Genomic DNA, 15,371 nt, shown 5'->3' on the forward strand with positions numbered 1-15,371 from the left:
GAGAAAGAAAGAAAGCACTGGTGAACTCATCAATGCAAAAAGACCTGGGCGCCCAAGGAAGACAACAGTGGTGGATGATCGCCCCTTCACAACAGTCCACCAAGTGAACAACACTCTCCAGGAGGTAGGCGTATCAATATCCAAATCTACCATAAAGAGAAGACTGCATAAAAGTAAATACAGAGGGTTCACTGCACGGTGCAAGCCACTCATAAGCATCAAGAATAAAAAGGCTAGGACTGGACTTTGCCAAAAAACATCTAAAAAAGCCAGCACAGTTCTGGAAGAACATTCTTTGGACAGATGAAACCAAGATCTACCTCTACCAGAATGATGGAAAGAGAAAAGTATGGCGAAGGCGTGGTACAGCTCATGATCCAAAGCATACCACATCATCTGTAAAACACGGCAGAGGCAGTGTGATGGCTTGGGCATGCATGGCTGCCAGTGGCACTGGTTCACTAGTGTTTATTGATGATGTCACACAGGACAGAAGCAGCCGAATGAATTCTGATGTATTCAGAGCCATACTGTGTGCTCAGATCCAGCCAAATGCAGCCAAACTGATTGGTCGTCGTTTCATACTACAGATGGACAATGACCCAAAACATAAAGCCAAAGCAACCCAGGAGTTTATTAAAGCAAAGAAGTGGAATATTCTTGAATGGCCAAGTCAGTCACCTGATCTCAACGCAATTGAGCATGCATTTCACTTGTTAAAGACTAAACTTCAGACAGAAAGGCCCACAAACAAACAACAACTGAAAACCACCGCAGTGAAGGCCTGGCAGAGCATCAAAAAGGAGAAAACACAGCGTCTGGTGATGTCCATGAGTTCAAGACTTCAGGCAGTCATTGCCAACAAAGGGTTTTCAACCAAGTACTAGAAATGAACATTTTATTTACAATTAAATTATAGATTTAATATATATTAATTGTTTAATTATAGATTTAATTATTTAATCTGTCCAATTACTTTTGGCCCCTTTAAAAACAGGGTGGCACATGTTAAGGAGCTGAAACTCCTAAACCCTTCATCCAATTTTAATGTGGATACCCTCAAATGAAAGCTGAAAGTCTGAACTTCAACTGCATCTGAATTGTTTTGTTTAAAATTCATTGTGGTAATGTCTAGAACCAAAATTAGAAAAATGTTGTCTCTGTACAAATATATATGGACCTAACTGAAGATGGAAAACAAGTAGATGGGAAGATGCACTTAAATGTTTGGCCACACCAAGGGTGCAAAGAGTGGCTATATTTGGTTTGAAAAGTCATTCTGAGCTTACAGACTCCCTTTAAATTTCAACAAAGGTTTAATCAAAGCCCTGTAGCATTCAACAAATATTCAGGAAATAAAAGAGAAGAAAAATACATAATATTTTTTTTAATATTTTCTTATTTACATACATGTATTAACAGTAAAACAACTTTAAAGTGTGTGTCATCCCCAAAATGCAAATTCGCCCCTATAAAAATAGCAGCAGAATACATTTTAGTGTTTTAATGGTAGGGAAACAGACTTATTTTGTATGCCAATGAGAGCGCTTCTGTGCACTATTAAACCCTCAAATTTGCATATTGAGGTTTTTCCTTGCTCTTGATTGAGAGCGCTCGCTTGCCCAGCTGCCTAATCTCAATCCACTTTCTGGAGGAGCCTAGTGGAGTGCACACAGTGTCAGTGCGGGTGCACTCTGATGACTGGATCCTTTCTGTGGCCGCTGCTCGCTACACTGATACATATAGAAGTTTAATGAGCAAACGGCTTCAGAGACGAACCAGGGATCAGCGCATGCCTGTGCTCACACTGTTTGTCGCTGGCGCCTGCAGGGTCAGTGTGCACATGCAGGATTGAGTTCAGGCAGTGCTTGCACTGGGAAAACTAGCAATGTCAATCAAGATCAGAGCAAGTGCCCCATATGCAAACTGGAGGGTGTAACAGTTCATTGAGCCATTGGACACACCATAAGCACATAAGTGAGTGCCCTCATGTGCATAAAATAAATAAAAAAATAAATAAAAGCCGATTTCTCTGCCACTGAAACACTAAAATCTATACTTCTGTTAGGATATGTAATAGAGTGGTGAATGTGACACTCCAGTTCTCCTCTGTCAGGTCATTCATATTGTGGTGACATGACAGAGCATGGAGGGGAGAGCTGCAATATGTTCACATACATCGCTCTTCATCTGTTACAGATAGCGGGGCATCATTCCTCGAATTTGGGGATGACAGACTAATTAAAATAAAAAATAAAACAAGGCAATGTATAAGTATACACTAAAAAAAGGCACATTTCTCTGTTTAGACTAAAGGATAAAATTCTGCATGTTATGGCTTACAGTAAGTAATTCTGCAATTTGTATTCACGTCTGTTTTGCTATAAATATAGGACTGGTTTGTATATAACTTTGTGGGGTGTTGGACACAAATTAACTACCTACTAGATATCCCCCTTGAAGACGCTAACTGCGACACGCGCATCGGGGCCAGTGACACCGTAACAGGTCGTACCTCTCATCTCTAGCATTCTGCTCTTTGTTTGTACCGCTCATTCTTAGCTCTCTGCTTTCTATGTTGGTTATGTATGTGGTATATTCTGCATGACTGTGGATATCTCCTTGCACTATAGTAGGCACCTAATAATGTGGCACTTTCTCTTGAGGATTTTCCTTATACTCTGTATTATATATATATATATATATATATATATATATACATACACACACACAGTACAGACCAAAAGTTTGGACACACTTTCTCATTTAAAGACTTTTCTTTATTTTCATGACTATGAAAATTGTACATTCACACTGAAGGCATCAAAACTATGAATTAACACATGTGGAATTATATACTTAACAAAAAAGTGTGAAACAACTGAAAATATATCTTATATTCTAGGTTCTTCAAAGTAGCCACCTCTTGCTTTGATGACTGCTTTGCACACTCTTGGCATTCTCTTGATGAGCTTCAAGAGGTAGTCACCGGAAAAGGTTTTCACTTCACAGGTGTGCCCTGTCAGGTTTAATAAGTGGGATTTCTTGCCTTATAAATGGGGTTGGGACCATCAGTTGTGTTGTGCAGAAGTCTGGTGGATACACAGCTGATAGTCCTACTGAATAGACTGTTAGAATTTGTATTATGGCAAGAAAAAAGCAGCTAAGTAAAGAAAAACGAGTGGTCATCATTACTTTAAAAAATGAAGGTCAGTCAGTGCGAAAAATTGGGAAAACTTTGAAAGTGTCCCCAAGTGCAGTTGCAAAAACCATCAAGCGCTACAAACAAACTGGCTCACATGAGGACCGCCCCAGGAAAGGAAGACCAAGAGTCACCTCTGCTTCTGAGGATAAGTTTATCCGAGTCACCAGCCTCAGAAATCGCAGGTTAACAGCAGCTCAGATTAGAGACCAGGTCAATGCCACACACAGTTCTAGCAGCAGACACATCTCTTCAACAACTGTTAAGAGGAGACTTTGTGCATCAGGCCTTCATGGTAAAATAGCTGCTAGGAAACCACTGCTAAGGACAGGCAACAAGCAGAAGAGATTTGTTTGGGCTAAAGAACACAAGGAATGGACATTAGACCAGTGGAAATCTGTGCTTTGGTCTGAAGAGTCCAAATTTGAGATCTTTGGTTCCAACCACAGTGTCTTTGTGCGACGCAGAAAAGGTGAACGGATGGACTCTACATGCCTGGTTCCCACCGTCAAGCATGGAAGAGGAGGTGTGATGGTGCTTTGCTGGTGACACTGTTGGGGATTTATTCAAAATTGAAGGCATAGTGAACCAGCATGGCTACCACAGCATCTTGCAGCGGCATGCTATTCCATCCAGTTTGCGTTTAGTTGAACCATCATTTATTTTTCAACAGGACAATGACCCCAAACACACCTCCAGGCTGTGTAAGGGCTATTTGACCAAGAAGGAGAGTGATGGGGTGCTACGCCAGATGACCTGGCCTCCACAGTCACCAGACCTGAACCCAATCGAGATGGTTTGGGGTGAGCTGGACCGCAGAGTGAAGGCAAAAGGGCCAACAAGTGCTAAGCATCTCTGGGAACTCCTTCAAGATTGTTGGAAGACCATTTCCGGTGACTACCTCTTGAAGCTCATCAAGAGAATGCCAAGAGTGTGCAAAGCAGTCATCAAAGCAAAAGGTGGCTACTTTGAAGAACCTAGAATATAAGACATATTTTCAGTTGTTTCACACTTTTTTGTTAAGTATATAATTCCACATGTGTTAATTCATAGTTTTGATGCCTTCAGTGTGAATGTACAATTTTCATAGTCATGAAAACACAGAAAAATCTTTAAATGAGAAGGTGTCCAAACTTTTGGTCTGTACTGTATATATATATATTATATTCTTTTTGACCTGTACTAGGCAATTTCCAATGTGGGCTATTGTAATACATACCTATGTGTAACCTTATATTATAGATAGCAATACTGATTACCCAGATAGGAACTATATATATCTGGCACATATGCACTTTACTCAGATCTTTATTTGAGCTTAAATGCTTTGGTTTTGAATAATACCCTAATATACTAACCCTTATGGTAGCAATTTAGATTTGGGGTACTGACAGTTATGATAGTTCTTGTATGGAGTTTGAGCTCCCCCTTGTGGGATGAAATTGTATTACCAGTTATACTTTTCATTATTTGGATTGACTTCCCTCTTTGTTGCGGACATGTTTGCTTTCAGTTATCTAGGTTTCACAGCTCCATAGGCCAAGTTCACACTGAAAGGTTTTGGTCAGTATTTTACATCAGTATTTGGAAGCCAGAAACAGGAGTGGGTCAAAAATGCAGAATTGGTGCAAGTGTTTTTATTATCCCTTTTTTCTGATTGTTCATCTCCTGATTTTGGCTTTCAAATTCTGATGTAAAATACTGAGCAAATACTGATGTGTGACTGTGGCCTAAGGCCAGAGAAAGTGCTTTCTTTTAGAGGAGTTGTCCACCCCAATGATATTTTCAACAAGCCCTGCATCTTGATGAAACTTAGTGGTGTCCAATGTATACACCGTTAGGATTCGGTTCCAGGTGCAGTTTCAGCAGTCGTGAGGTGACCCCAAGTGTGTGATTTGCAAAGTTGTGGTCATGTGCCGACAAGAGTCTCGGGAACTTCTCTCAATATTCTATTAAAGAGAAGTGGTTGAGACTCCACAGTCAGCATGTAATGCTCTAGTGCACACATGTCCAAATCTGGCCCTCAGGGTGATTATATTTGGCCCTTGACACTAGGGACTATGTAGGGCCATTATACTGTATGGAGGACTATGTAGGGCCATTATACTGTATGGAGGACTATGTGGGGCCCATTATACTGTATGGAGGACTATGTAGAGCCATTATACTGTATGGAGGACTATGTGGGGCCATTTTACTGTAAGGAGGACTATGTGGGACCATTATACTGTATGGAGGACTATGTGGGGCCCATTATACTGTACGGAGGACTATGTGGGGCCCATTATTCTGTACGGAGGACTATGTGGGGCCCATTATTCTGTACGGAGGACTGTGTGGGGCCCATTATTCTGTACGGAGGACTGTGTGGGGCCCATTATACTGTACGGAGGACTATGTGGGACCCATTATTCTATACGGAGGACTGTGTGGGGCCCATTATTCTGTACGGAGGACTATGTGGGGCCCATTATTCTGTACGGAGGACTATGTGGGGCCCATTATTCTGTACGGAGGACTATGTGGGGCCCATTATTCTGTACGGAGGACTATGTGGGGCCCATTATTCTGTACGGAGGACTATGTGGGGCCCATTATTCTGTACGGAGGACTATGTGGGGCCCATTATTCTGTACGGAGGACTATGTGGGGCCCATTATTCTGTACGGAGGACTATGTGGGGCCCATTATTTTGTACGGAGGACTATGTGGGGCCCATTATTCTGTATGGAAGATGATGTGGGGCTCATTATTCTGTATGCAGAACTACAAGGGGTCCATTATTCTGCATGGAAGCACTATGTGGAGCCCATAATACTGTGTCGAGGTCTGTGTTGGGATCACAGTTGGGTCACCATACTTTGCTGGGGGGGGGGGGGGTATAGTAGGGTCATCATGCATATGTGCGGAGGAAACTGTGGAGGCATCATGGTGTTTGGAGGGCACTTTTGTTATCATATTTTATTATCTGGATTATTTATTAATTAAATTTTTTATCCTTTGTTGTTACATATTTAAATTAGGCCATTGGGCCCATATGCTTTTTACTGCTCTTACATAACATATTACATTATTCCAGCATGTGCCATTTGTGATGATGTGCTAATTTTATTCTAAGATCTATTAATTAAAATGTACTTTGTTCATGGGATAAGCCCTTTAAGTTTGTTTCCATATGAAAAGTTTCATCATTATATTTGATGATAAGGAAAAACGTTCTCAATTGTAGACTTTTTTTTTTTTAATAAATATCAAGGTCAACCGACAACTTTGTCAAAGTTTTCAATTTTGGCCCTTTGAGTATTTGTATTTCTAGTGATAGAAGCAGTTAAGTTTATTTGGCACATGATCACGACTATAGAAATTGCATACTTGGGGTCACGTGACCACCATTGGAAGAGGCAAGCAGAGCCAAATCCTAACGATATGTACATTGCACATTGCTAGAATTTGGAAGCTCAATGCCTTGCCCAAAATTTCCTCTGTGATGGACAACCCCTCTACCTTCAGAATAATAAGGATTTGTGCTGGTATTTGTGTTAGGCCAGGTTTACATGACATAGTTACGGCCATCAAATGATTGCCAATTGGCTATATACATTCAAGTCAGTCAATCAGCAGAAGTTTAATGGCCTGTTTGCGAAGCCCAATGAACATTATATGTGCACAGAGCAATTGTTAAAACAATCGTTCTGTGTGCATAAAACTTGCAATGGGCAAATGACCTGTTTACATGGGGTGGGGTGCCGTCAAGAACGAGGGAGCATTTTGCTTGTTCCTGACTATTGGCCCATTCAAGCAGGCCAGCAATCACTCAACAAGCGCTTGTATCCCTCATTATTATCCCGTCTAAATGGGCCTTTTAAAATGCAAATGTCAAAGTGATTGCACAGTTTTCAGTGCCTCTAACATTTTTCCTACAAGTCAAAAGTAAAAAAAAACAAACAAAAACAAACAAAAACATGCAATCCGTTGTTTTGTCATAATATCTGGCATCTACGCTATTGTTACAAAGTAAAAAACCAAGGTGGGAGTGATGCCAAAACGTTTTCTCCAGCAGTTGCAAAGATACAGATACGGTAGAAAAAAAACAGTTTTCCTGATTATGAGCATGAGTATATGGAGTTAAAGGGGTTGTTCACACTAATGATTTCAATCGTGATATAGACTATATAATCAATAGCAGACCGGTGGATATCTGACAAAAGCTACTCCCACCGATTATACGTTATCAGCTCTAGCGGCAGCCAGATGTTAACAGTGAACAAAGCTGACGAGCGCTGCTCCGTACACTGTGTAGTGAAGAAAGTAAGCCTGACAACCTCGTAAGCAATTGCAAAGACTATCTAAGTTCAGTCTTAATTATGTCCGAATTCTTTAGTCCTTCAAAGACAAACTGAAAAATGCTAGTCTTGCAGTATGCAAATCTTTCAAAGCAAAAAGTGACACTTCTCCCACTTGAAAGCTGTTAGTTACATTAGCATGTTTATTATTTTACTCCAAGCTCTTGGATTTGGTATATTCAAGGGATGTATAGCGTTCAGCCCGCATCTTTTGAAGTTTATAAAGGACAATGGGGCTTGTCATACCCAAAGGAGTTCCCCACTGGTCTAACGTCTCTGAGTGGCTCTGGCCTAGGAACGTCATCCTCCGTTACACAATCGATGCTAGAATCACTATTTTCAGTGCGATAGTAGTTCTTGCTGCTTGACTCTTCTAGTTCATTCTGGTCCTCATCTGCTCTCTGGTCAGATTCCCCTACAGAGCTATGGTATCCATGATCACTACTCGATCTGATGTCTGAATCATCTGACAAGTTCAGTGTCTTATCTTTCACCTCAGGCGTCATTTTCTCTTCAGGTGAGTCGGCAGGAGATACAGACACTTGATCATACTTCGTTTGATCAGAAGGCAAATACCTTTGTGGCGTCATGGCTTTTGCGAAGGTGCTCTGTAAAATTGGAAAAAGCAGTAAGAAGTCAATTCAGAACCAATATTACTTTGAGAACACTGGAAAAAAGAAGCACTTCCATGAAAATGTATACCCTCTCACTATATTGCAATCATCATATTATATGGCACTGTGCACTTACAATTGCTCATTTTGTCTTTCTACCCAGTAAATGCTTCTCTTTTCCATGAGGTCTGTGACATCACGTGATTAAAAACTGACCAGCTGAATCCTTCTAAGCTCTATGTAGAAACAGGAGGTCAATTTTCCCTGTATGAGTTAAAGGTCACTGCAAAAGTCAATCGCAAGGAGGCGAAGCAAAGCAGCTGCGTCAGGAGTTGAAGAGAGGAATGATTTCTGCAGGGACTAGAGACTTTCTGTTTCCACATAGAGCAGAAAAAATAAAAGAATTATCTGGGTAGAAAGGCAAAATGAGCAATTGTAAGTGCACAGTGCTGTATAATATGATGATTACAAAATATTAAGAGAATAAAAACTTTGATTGGAGTGATTCTTTAAGATGAAAGTCTACACTTCACATCTTGATGACTTTGCCTTAACCCCTCCATGCTGAAGCCAGTTTTCACCTTCGTGACAGAGACCCATTTTACAAATCGAACCAGTTGCACGTTATGTGGTAATAACTAAAATGCTTCAACATATCCCAGTGATCCTGAGATTGTTTTTTGACACTTTATACTTAATGTTAGTTGTAAATTTAGGCCAATAAGATATGTTTATTTATGGGGGAAGGGGGACGGAAATTTTCTCAAAATTTGCAATTTTCAAACTTTATCTGTTATAAGGTTATAAAAATGTAGTCATACCCCACAAATCGTTAATAAACAATGTTTCCCGTAAGTCTACTTTCTATGAACATTATTTTTGAAACGCCCGTTTAATTTTTGTTAAAAGGGATTAAAATGTTTTTATTGCAATTTATATTTTTTCAACAAATTCTGAAAACTCTGGCACTGACCAAGAAAGCAGGGCTGTGGAGTCAATAAGCCAAACCTCCCACTCAGACTCCTCAATTTCCCTGACTCCCGACTCCACAGCACTGCCTCACTACTGAGCATGTACAAGTGCTTCTCACTATATTGGAATATCATCAAAAAGTTTATTTATTTCAGTTCTACAATACAAAAAGTGAAACTCATATTATATATTAATACTTGGGGCAAGATTATCTCCTCTTTACTTATTATGTCTCTGGGACAGCTAAAGATCTAGATAAGGCATGACAGTAATATGAGCACACAGATAACACTTTCTCTTTGGGTGGAGGGGCTTTACTTTAATACTTCTTGAAGATTGGAATAATCTATGACATTTCTCTGTCAACTGCCTCCTTTCATTAAAGAGGTTGTCCACTACTATTAACATTGCCCCCATGCATTTAAATTGTGCCAACAAGTATTTTTGTAAGTACCTTGCGTTGTCTTTATTGCCTGTGAGCAGCGCCATCGCATACACACACATATATATATACATATATATATACATATATACATATATATACATATACATACATATTTATTTTTCGAATTTAATTTTGTATTTGGAAAACGGAATAATTCATACACACATATATATGTGTGTGTGTGTGTGTATGAATTATTCTATTTTCCAACTCCAAATACAAAATTAAATTAGAAAAATAAACATATTTTAGATCAATTAATGGGTTTCAAAAAAAATGGCAGCAGAAACCGCTTTTTTTTTTTTTTTACAATGTTCTAAATTTTTACTAAATGAAATCTGACAGCAGTTTTTTCCTATGCAACTGACAGTAGAATGATGTAGGGACAATGACCCGGATTCCAGCAATGCATCACTGTTATGATAGTGATCTGCTCACTCTCTTTTAACTATGTTTTTGTTAGTTTTCACTTTTTCCCCCAGAGTCCTCCACTTTCTACTAACCCCCCTAATCCCTACACCTAGTAATGAACTCTCTCCCTCCATCATCCCCATCCATCTCACCTCCTTCTTAGAACTATTCCTCAACATTCAATCCTGTATCCCCAAACACAGACAGCCACCCCATGCTCTCCCCTACTCCCACCTGCTAACACTTTCTCTGTTCCTCCTCACAGCCGGCGACATTTTTCCAAATCCTGGTCCTCCTCACGATATCCCCAGTCACTTCTACCTCCTATCCACGATTTACCACAAACTCTCGCAACCTTTCTAACCTCATACCCATCCACCCAATCCCCGCTTCCCCAGTTGCACTAACAGGAGCTCTATGGAATGCTCGCTCCATCTGCAACAAACTTTCCTACATCCATCACCTTTTCATTACTAACAAACTTTCCTTCCTCGCCATCACCAAAACCTGGCTCACCCCCTATGACACAGCCTCTCCAGCCGCACTTTCATATGGTGGATTCCACCTTTCCCACACCCCCCGCCCCAGCAGCAAACATTGTGGAGGCGTAGGTTTTCTCCTGTTAGATACCTGCGCCTTCACCCAAATCCCACTACTGCCCTCTGTTACTCTCCCCTCTTTTGAGGTGCACTGTGTGCGGCATCCACTCCCTCTCCAACCTCCAACTGGCTGTCATTTATCGCCCCCCAGGGCCAGGCACCACTTTCTTCGACCACTTCACCACCTGACTGCTTCACTTCCTTTCCACTGACATCCCCACTATCATCATGGGCGACTTCAACATCCCCACTGACACATACCACTCATCTGTCTCTAAGCTCCTATCCCTCACTTCCTCCTTTGGCCTTGCTCAATGTGCTGCAGCCACTCCTAAAGATGGCCACACACTAGACCTCATCTTCACCCGCCTCTGTTCCCTATCTAACCTCCCTAACTCTCCTTTCCCTCTCTCTGACCACAACCTACTTACATTCTCTGCCCTCTCCTCTCCAGGTCCACAATCCCCACTTCACAAACTTGCACACCCTCGCAGAAACCTCAAACACCTTGACCTACACTCACTCTCTGAATCCCTCCTCCCTCTTACAGAAATAAATTCCCTACACGACGCAGATGTTGCTGCCGCTTTATATAACACCACAGCAGCTGCAGCTCTCGACTCGGTCGCCCCTCTCACACATACCAAGGCTCGCACATTCAATAGGCAACACTGGCACACCAACCTGACTAAAGAACTGTGACGAGCCTCCAGGGTTGCTTAGCGGAGATGGAAAATGCCCCACTCCAACGAGCACTTCATCGTCCACACTCACAGCAGCAAAACAAACATACTTCTCATCTCTCATATCCTCCCTGACTCACGACCCTAAACACCTATTCAACAATTTCAATTCTCTCCTCCGTCCCCCAGCGCCTCCTCCCTCTCCCCTCATCTCAGCTGAAGAGTTTGCCTCATTCTTCAAGCAGAAGATTGACAACATCAGACAAAGCTTTTGCTTATAGTCCCCACAGCCCCTCCTCCTATTTACTCAACCTTCCTCCTCCAATCCCAACTTCTCCACCATTACAGAAGATCTTTACCCTCCAAATCACACCTCACCACCTGTGAACTTGACCCAATCCCGTCCCACCTCATCCCTAACCTTACCATAGTCTTCATCCCAACCCTAACCCATCTCTTCAACCTGTCACTAGCAACCGGTGTCTTCCCCTCATGTTTCAAACATGCCTCAATCACACCAATCCTCAAAAGCCCTCCCTTGACCAATACTCTCCGACTAGCTATTGCCCATATCACTTCTCCCCTATGCCTCAAAACTACTGGAACAACATGTCCACCTTGAACTGTTGTCCCACCTCTCCTCATGTTCCCCCTTCGACTGCTTACAATCTGGCTTCCGACCGCATAACTCCACTGAAACTGCCCTGACTAAAGTCACCAACGACCTACTAACCGCCAAATCCAAGCGACACTACTCCGTCTTCCTCCTCCTGGACCTGTCATCGGTCTTCGACACAGTCGACCGTTCCCTCTTAATGCAGACTCTCAATTCTCTGCATCACAGACTCGGCCCTATTTTGGATCTCTTCATACCTAACAGACCGGACATTCAGCGTCTCCCACTCACACACCACCTCCTCATCTCACCCCCTATCTGTCGGTGTCCCCCAAGGCTCAGTCCTAGGACCCCTGCTCTTCTCCATCTACACCTTTGGCCTGGGACAGCTCATAGAGTCTCACGGCTTTCAGTACCACCTCTATGCTGATGACACACAGATCTACCTCTCTGGAACCGATATCCACTCCTTACTAACCAAAATCCTACAATGTCTGTCCGCTGTTTCATCCTTCTTCTCTGCTAGATTTCTAAAACTTAACATGAATAAAACTGAATTCATCATCTTTCCCCCACCTCACTCAACCCCCCCCATCTGACCTATCCATCAAAGTTAATGGCTGCCCGCTCTCCCCAGTCACACAAGCTCGCTGCCTCGGGGTAACCCTGGACTCTGATCTCTCCTTCAAACCACATATCCACACCCTTTCCACTTACTGCCGACTCCAACTCAAAAACATCTCCCACATCTGCACATTACTCAGCAAAGATTCTGCAAAAACAATAGTGCATGCCCTCATCATCTCCAGTCTTGACTACTGCAACCTCCGGCTCTGTGGCCTCCCTTCTATCCTAAACTCAGCTGCCCGACTAATCCACCTGTCCCCCCACTATTCCCCGGCCTCTCCCCTCTGTCAATCCCTTCACTGACTCCCCATTGCCCAGGGACTCAAGTTCAAGACCCTAACCCTGGCTTACAAAGTCATCCACAACCTGTCTCCCCCATAATCTGTGACCTAGTCTCACGGTACATACTTACACGCAACCTCCGATCTTCACAAGATCTCCTTCTCTACTTCCCTCTTATCTCCACAATCGCATACAAGATTCTCCCGTGCATCCCGCCTACTCTGGAACTCTCTACCCCAACATATCAGACTCTCACCTACCGTGGAAACCTTCAAAAGAAACCTGAAGACCTACCTCTTCCGACAAGCCTACAACCTGCAGTAACCACCGCAAGACCAGCTGTACCCTCACTTACTGTATCCTCACCCATCCCTTGTAGCTTGTGAGCCCTCACGGGCAGGGTCCTCTCTCCTCCTGTACCAGTCGCTGACTCGTTTTGTTAAGATTATTTTAAGTGTTTTTGCTATGTATACCCCCTTTTTCACATGTAAAGAGCCAAGGAAAAAATGGCACAATAATAAATAATAATAATAATAGTGTAGCAACTCACTCGGGATAATAGGTAAAGCTATAAACTGCAACTGACCCTGCCGGTTCCTGTACAGAGTAGAGATCCTGACCCCGCAGTCCCTAGTGGTTCCTGCATGAGCAAAGAAAGCCCTAACTATAGACTAGAAGATGGCAACTCGGACCTATGCTGCCTGAAAGGCCGTAGAGTGCTTCACGTTCCTCCTAAAGAACTGGAGGGCAGAGCAGAGTATGAATTTCCTACAAAAGGGAAACTGTGCTGAAAAAAGGAAAGATCCCAGAGTGCGTAAAATAAACCACGAAATACAAAATAAAGTATGCACTGTTAGATAATATGCTGCCTACTTCCTAAAAAGAAAAAGAAGATAGGTGAAGAGCAAAGAACAGAAACAGTAAAGAGATAAATCCTATCTGGAATTTCACTGACTGGCTTTAAACTACAGCAGAATGGCTGTACATCCAAATGAGACTATCACCAGAAGGAAATGCCAGCAGGGGTATAGAATATAAAGCCGCACCAGAAAGGTGATAGGACGGACAAGTGAAACACCTGTGTGGACAGACTGCAGCCAGAATAACAGAACCTAAAAACCCAGAGAAAAGGAGTGTCTGCTATTTCTCGGCAGACAGAGAAGCAGACTACAAAACACAGGCTCAAGGGTTCAAACCCAGGAGCATGACAATCACTTAGTTTACTGGGTGTAGCAGTGATTCAATCTGCTGCAGATCTACTAGTTCTCTGAATGCTGAGCTGTGTATAACCCCGACCACATCACTAGTTGGCAGTTTTCTGTCTACAATGTACATTGACAGAAAGCTGCTAATCAGTCCTGAGGACGTGGTTGGATTAAGAAGCATGCAACAAGTAGTCCTCTAGTGATAATCTTAAGCTGATAAAACACTGATTTTATTGAAACAGCAAAACACAGCCCAGTAAGTGACACATCGCTGGAATCAGGGTCTCTGCTTCTATAGCATGATGCTCTCAGATTACATAACAAAAACCTGCTCACAGTTTCCCATTAACCACTAAAATCTAAAAAAAAATAAAATACAAGTTTAATATTATCATGATTATACTGACTGTATGCCGCATCATTTTTACTACTGACTGCATGCAGTAAAAACAGAACCCAAAAGACCTTGGCATAATTGTGGGTTTGTTTGTTTTTTTTATTTTAACATTTCTCCGCATTTAGATTTTTTCCCATTTTTCAGCACTAAATTCTGTAATTCAAAAGTGAATATTATCCATCAAAACCCAAAGTCCCCATACGGATATGTCAATGGAAAAATAAAAAGGTAATGTATGTTCCCTGAGTTTTTTAAATGGATTTTGAAGTGGATTGGGTTCAAAATCCATGTAAAAATAACACCTCTGAATGAACATACTTTTAGCACTAAAAGGTAGGAAAAAACTAAAGTAAAGAAAAGTACATTTGTTCATGGCAGGTTGAGGCTGAGGGATACAAGATTATTTTTACCTCTAAATCAAAACAGTATTGAATTAAAAAACAAAACAAAACAAAAAAAAAACACAAATGGCAATGCCGATATGCCTAATATAAACTATTAATACATGAGAAAAAAATAACTTACCAATGACTTTGGGAGCACAGATTTGGCTCTTATTTTTCTCTTTATGATGAAGGCACACAAAACACACATGATAATTACCACAACTACAATGGAAACAACTATGGCTTGTAGATTCTTAGAAGTACCTAGATGAAAAAAAAATACAATTATCTTTCAGGCACTGACCTGGATTTCTAAAAACTAGTCTGTTAATTTGCAGTTCATTTCACAAATCTAAAAAAATGCTTCAAAGCTCGGCACAATGTACCGGATGTGTTCTCACCCTCCATGAACCTCCCGAAACCTAATATTTCCATCTCAGTGGGTAAAAGGAGTGAGTCAGCAAACAATTTGATCCCATTTCAAAGCTTTTCCGGCAAAAAAAATGGCATAAAAGCTTTGTAAAATACAATTTGCAGTTCATTGAGCCCTTCACTAAGACTGGCATGCACAACGCCATCCTTAATGGAT

The 15,371-nt window shown here is 41.7% G+C and overlaps 1 protein-coding gene across 1 annotated transcript in view; it reads right to left on the reverse strand.

The window, feature by feature from the left end:
* Positions 1–5,568: 5,568 nt before the first annotated feature.
* The window catches only part of IFNGR1 (interferon gamma receptor 1), a 78,513-nt gene continuing 68,710 nt past the window's right edge, over positions 5,569–15,371 (reverse strand). The window contains exons 6-7 of the mRNA XM_073671319.1: positions 14,922–15,046; positions 5,569–8,153 (exon numbers count right to left, since the gene is read on the reverse strand). Coding sequence (XP_073527420.1) covers positions 7,764–8,153; positions 14,922–15,046 — 515 coding nt within the window. The 3' untranslated portion in view covers positions 5,569–7,763. The remainder of the gene's footprint in view (positions 8,154–14,921; positions 15,047–15,371) is intronic.

The sequence above is a fragment of the Phyllobates terribilis genome, unplaced genomic scaffold (assembly GCF_046119375.1).
Source record: "Phyllobates terribilis strain yellow unplaced genomic scaffold, ASM4611937v1 Scaffold_3__8_contigs__length_932513732, whole genome shotgun sequence".
Classification (NCBI taxonomy): Eukaryota; Metazoa; Chordata; class Amphibia; order Anura; family Dendrobatidae; genus Phyllobates; species Phyllobates terribilis.